Source organism: Arachis ipaensis, chromosome B02 (assembly GCF_000816755.2).
Source record: "Arachis ipaensis cultivar K30076 chromosome B02, Araip1.1, whole genome shotgun sequence".
Taxonomy (NCBI): domain Eukaryota; kingdom Viridiplantae; phylum Streptophyta; class Magnoliopsida; order Fabales; family Fabaceae; genus Arachis; species Arachis ipaensis.
In genome coordinates this window covers 83,493,285-83,499,116 of record NC_029786.2, presented here as the reverse complement: position 1 = coordinate 83,499,116, position 5,832 = coordinate 83,493,285, and the positions used below count along the sequence as shown (strand labels likewise).

The window sequence follows — 5,832 nt, the reverse complement described above, 5'->3', positions numbered from 1 at the left end:
AAGGCGACCGATTCCCTAGGAGACATTCTCACAGAATTCTCAAACATGTCTGATCTCATGGTTCAATTTCACAAGTCTGCTCGCAAACTTGCATATGAAAATGAGTCGGCCTGGAAGAAATGCCAAGAAAGGATCGGTCTAATGCTGGAAAGCCTTGATGATGAAGTTGGAAATGAAGCAGGGGCCGAGGATTCGAACTTTAATCTCTCTGATGATTAAAATTCTGTTTACTGTTTGATATTGGCATACTTTGGCTCAATTTGTTACTTTATTTTGTTAGGATGGAGACTGATAGTAGTATAACTATGTGACACTCTGTTAACACTTTTGGATTATGTTTTGAGTTATCTTTTGCATACTCTGTTTTCTATGTTAAACATCTCTTGCAGGTGCCCCTTTGATGACAAAAGGGGGAGAAAAGCTGAAAATTGAAATCTAAAAAAACAGAGGTGGAAAACAGGGGATGAAATTTTCGTTTGAAAATTCATGATCACCCTTGTTAAAAGGATGCATGTTATTGCATTTGTTTTCAATCAACCTTGTTAAAAGGATGCATGTTATTGCATTTGTTTTCACTGTGATTACATGCTGGCTGAAAATGCATTTGGCATTTGGTTTATGATGATTGACAATGCATTTGTTTCGACTATATGAATGTCTGGTTGTTGATTCATCTTGGTGAACATGCTGGAGTGATAATTTATTTTTGGCATTTCCTTTAAACTGTGATATCTAACAGCTGCCATATTTTTTATGTGATCATGTATGATTTAAACATATTTTCCTTACTTGAATAATATTGCTCTGATATCTTGACTGGGAAATATTTGAAATTTTTTGAACAACTTTGGTTTATATTCAATTGATGTGTGTAATGTTTGAGCAAAAAATCAATTTATTGATAACAAAAGAGTTTTGATTATCATACAACTCTGCTCGTAAATCAAGCATTTAGCATCATATAATAAATATGCTAAATAACATTGTTACTTGAAGCTTGATTAAAATGTTACAGGTTAGTGCTTCCCTTGGTAAAAATGGTATATATTAAGGGGGAGCCATGTGACAACTTGAAAGGGGAGAAATTCAAATATTCAAAGGGAGTACTCTTACTTTAATTCTTAAATTTTTTTCCATTTCAATTTTAATAATGTTTGTCATCAAGGGGGAGATTGATGAGTTTGGAAAACTCCAATTTAATTTTGATGATGAACAAACATTATTGAAATATTTAATTACAAAATTATTAATTTAATTTTTATTAAACATGTGTTAATTAATAATTTTGTGATGCAGTTTTGATTAGGCCGAAAATGAGATTCTGGTGCAAGCCCAATTCAGCCTTGGTATTAAATTATTGTGATCATAGTGGCTGAAACCATTGGGCTGAAAATAAAAAAAAAAAAAGAATTATGGTGCAAGCCCAAATCAAAAATTGCATTCAGCCTTGATTAATGTTTCTTTAGTTATGAGGCAGAATTGATTGTTATGTTACTTGGGGCAGAATGAGTTTCAATGCTCCAAGCCCCAAATTGTTTCTCATGATTGATCCGAAGACAATTCATCAGGAAAGCAAATGTTATCATTTGCCATATGTCTTCTAACGGATCTCAAAGCTTGCCACATGATGGATTTCAAATTCACTCAATTATCATTAATAGCATGGAACTATGAGAGAGATTATGAGTGACATGATTGATTTACTTTGTGCAGCACACCACTCAAGCTAGGGAAGTAAAAGCTACTTTTTCTACCTAATGGTTTAACTTCATTTAATTACTTCTCTTTCATTTGTTTCTTCTCTCTCATTCATTCTTTCTTCTCTTTTCGGACAATACCCAGCAAACTATGAAAGCAAAAATGAACTACCGAAGTGAAGGAAGAACACTCTACAAGACCATCATGATGATGGCAAGAAAACATAACAAAATAAAAGTATGCTGTGGCTGAGATTTTCACCATAAATGGTAAGATTTGGTTAGGTAATCTCGAGCTCTCCATACCAAAAATGGAGAAGGTGATTCGGCCAGCAAGGAAGAGATTCTTGGAGGCATGGCTTGTCTTTGAATCTGCTCAACCACCACAGGAAGTAGCTAGAGTGGCGAAGTGATGGAAGAGGCAGAGATTGGAGCAGAAGAAGCCATCATCATCATGAAGCATCAAGGGCCAGAAATCCATCTTGGAGAGCAAGCCAAGGATGGAGCGCTCGGATTGATGAAGGGTGATGACCAAGGAAGGACTAGAGGTAATTGCATGTTGGGTTTTGCATGGTTATCTCTTCTCTCTCTGTGTGGCTGAACCGGATCTGTTTCTTGGAGAAGAAGAAGTTGGCTTGGTTTTTGGCTTCAAAAGTGGAGGCTTCCCTCTTCTATAAAAAGAGAGAACAGCCACTGTTTGGAGCAAGGAGAAAGTTTGAGGTGCAACGCACAGAATTCTCAGAGCTACCTGAGCTAACAGTTTTCTCTTCTCCTTCAATGTATTCTGTTTTGTAATTTTTCTGTTTAATTTTATCATGTCTTGAGTCTCATGAAAAAAGGCAAACAGTGAGGTTTGTATGAAAAAGCCATAGAGCGAAAAAAGGCAGAGAGTGCAAAATTAAAAGAAAAAGGCATAGATGTCCTTAGAGTTCCTTTGTTCATCTATGTTGTGTTTCATGATTCTGTGGGAATCCCCTTGTAAGTTGGGTTAGCACTTTACAAATTGTAATCATGAAGATTATAGTGAAATTCCATCATGTTTGTGATGGAGACTGGATGTAGGCTGCACTGCACTTAGCAGCTGAACCAGGATATATCTGGGTGTAATTTTCTCTCTTCTCTACTCCATTTCTGTTTCTACTGCACAAGAGCTAAAATCGAAAATATCTTGTGTCAAGTGACGAGACAAAAAGAAAAGTCTCGTGGCTGGGGACGAGACAAAAGAAAAAGTCTCGTAACTAGTCACGAGATAAAAAGACAAAAAGTTTCCAAAGTTGGTTTCAAAGATCAGCAAGTATTATCAAGTAAAAATGGGGCTAAGATTCAACCCCTCCCCCCTTCTCTTAGCCACTGATAACCATCACATAGAACTTCCCTCTCCTTCATCTGCACGTCCGACCATCATCCACCCAGCAAAGCAATGGGTACGAGAATGAGCAGGGAAGAAGAAGAAGATAATGATGACAATGAAGACGAAGAAGTGCTGCGCTACTTCTGAGTTAGGGTTTAAAAACGGATTAGGGACCAAATTGGGACATAAACTTTCATTGGCCACATCAATCAACCGTTAGACACTCCAGCGTGGCACTCATTCACCATGTCACTCCCGCCGGCAAGGAATATGACCGGAAAATATGAGGGGGACCATGTTGATGCATTTTTTCCAATCTGGAGGACTTAATTAGTGCAATTGGAAAGTCAAGGACTAAATCAGTGTATTTTGTGAATCTCAGGGATCACTTTGGGGTTTAACTATATTGTACTCATCATCAATACAAAATAACATTTTATATACTTTTTTTATATACTAAACGAAAAACTTTCTACACCAGTGGAGTTAGAATCAAAGAATAAACTTGGTCAAGATTTAAGAGTAATATCATAACTCTCTATTTCTCTATTAATTTATTCTCACCTTCTAAGTTATTATCACCAAATACTCAAAACTATTTATCTACACAAATACATTATTAAAAACCAACTAAATCCGTTGGTTAAACTGCCGATAATATAGGACATTAAATCCGACAAAAAATCGAACAGTATTCAACGCATTTGTTTTTTACGGGGATTAAATCCTGTGAATGAAATCCAAAGGCTCTAATCATTCCAAAATTGTGAAGGAAATATTAGACTTTGATTTTGTGATATGAAAACGTGCTGAAGTGGCTTGAAGGTATTCAATTTTGATTTGTTTTCATTTTGAGATGATTGGTCTAAAGCGGATTTTAGATAAAAGCTTGTGGCTTGTGCTACTTTGTAAAGTTACTTGTTATTGTCAACTCTGACACATCTCGGCAAATTTGTTTTTCCAATATCAATCTGATATATGAGTATATAAATATAGCATTACTTAAAAATATATAAAATCAAATAGTAGTTTTCCTTTCAACATGAGTAAAGTTGTAAAAAACACTAGTCGTTCATGTCTATGATTGTCCTTAGACCTTGTCCTTTGATCATGTAATCAAAGGCTTTATTGATTTCAGAAAGAGGAACTCTATGAGTTATAAACTTGCCCAGCTCCAATTTCTGCCAGAAAAAAAGAAGAGTGTATAACTCAATTTCTTTTTGTATAGTTTAAATTGAAATAAGAAATTGAGTTAATTGTTCTTACGTTGTTCATGAACATATCAACTAGTGTTGGTAGGCCAGTCTTAGGCTTGTAGTTCCCAAAGGTTGTGCCTGTAATTGTCTTTTCATTAAGAAAATTGAAGGGATTAGTCTTGAAAACTGCATCACCACTAGGCACTCCGACAAGTACAGCAACACCCCATCCCTGCATATTTCAAATTTTTGAAGTTAATAAATTACAAATACACATAATTGAGGAGAAAATATAAAAAATAGTACAAATGAGTATGTGTATGTACTTGTGATAACAACCAAGTAATGCGAATGAAGTCGGCTTAAATAGACAGTTTATAACTTACAAAGGTTCGACCAAGGATAAAAATTTAGCGTTTGTTTTGAAGTACTGAAACGGAGATTAGAAGATTGAGACTCAATATCATGTTTTTATCCTTAAAATCTCAGTATTTTAGTACTTTTAAAAAATGGAGATACAGGAGACTAAAATTTTTTAGGACAGAGACTGAAATTTTAATAACATTTTATACCTAAAATACTCCTATTTCAATTAATTAATTCTAACTTTATCTTTTGAGCAAATTAAATTAGAGTTTCATTCTTATTTCAATCTCAATCTCTGTCTCTTACTTTACAGTTTACACTAAATATAATATTGAGATTTATTTTAGTCTCTATCTTTCCGTCTTTGCTGCTCAATCTAAGTCTCTCGTCTCTCTCTCTTTTCCAAATACTGCCTCCAAATAAACTAGCTGATAACTCCTTTATCAATACCATCTGGTATGAATTCATCTAAATCATGTAACACTTACTTATTCCGTTACTAATTTAAACATCACGATTCTTTTCAAGTACCCTCATCAACCTAGAGCTCATCCAACCACTCATACTTATTTTCCTAAACTTCTAGGTACTTCCTTAGTAACATCTAAATTCCACATTTTTTATGAATAATAAAACATCATAAAAAATAACAAGATTATGTAAAAATATCAACATGATGTGATCTATCCCTTGAAAATCACATACATCATGGAGAGCTTCCATTGCAGACATTAAGGCATTAATGTTTCCAGTGCATTCTATGCACCTATCAACTCCACCATTTGTCATCTCTTTGAGGACCTATATAGATTGTAACAAAGGTTTTAGCAATTATGATATAATAATATCGTAAATGAAGCTAAATGAAAAATATCTTAAAGATTTTTTTTTATTTTTCTTTTTTATTTTTTACCTCATGAACTGGTCTTTCATGTTCTTCTGGATTTACGAAGTCTGTTAGTCCAAATTTCATGGCTAGCATTGAGATGTGAAAGAAAAGAAAAAAATGATTCAGGTCAGAAATTACTTGTGAAGTTTGTTGGGTTAGCAGCAATATGCTTACCATACTCAAGTTTGTTGGGATTCTTGTCAATTCCAATTATCCTGGATGCTCCAGCAATTTTTGCACCTTCGGCTGCCTAATCATATAACCATAGGAGAATTATAAGAATTTTTATAATTCTAAATTGATTAAAAAATTTAGTATATATTTTTTTTTGAA

General features: G+C 34.2%; 1 protein-coding gene across 1 annotated transcript in view; it reads right to left on the bottom strand.

Annotated features, from left to right (window-relative positions):
* The window catches only part of LOC107625553 (alcohol dehydrogenase 2-like), a 58,699-nt gene continuing 56,856 nt past the window's right edge, over window positions 3,990-5,832 (bottom strand). Inside the window, exons 6-10 of the mRNA XM_016328220.2 lie at window positions 5,674-5,749; window positions 5,524-5,585; window positions 5,316-5,411; window positions 4,315-4,476; window positions 3,990-4,229 (exon numbers count right to left, since the gene is read on the bottom strand). Coding sequence (XP_016183706.1) covers window positions 4,113-4,229; window positions 4,315-4,476; window positions 5,316-5,411; window positions 5,524-5,585; window positions 5,674-5,749 — 513 coding nt within the window. The 3' untranslated portion in view covers window positions 3,990-4,112. The remainder of the gene's footprint in view (window positions 4,230-4,314; window positions 4,477-5,315; window positions 5,412-5,523; window positions 5,586-5,673; window positions 5,750-5,832) is intronic.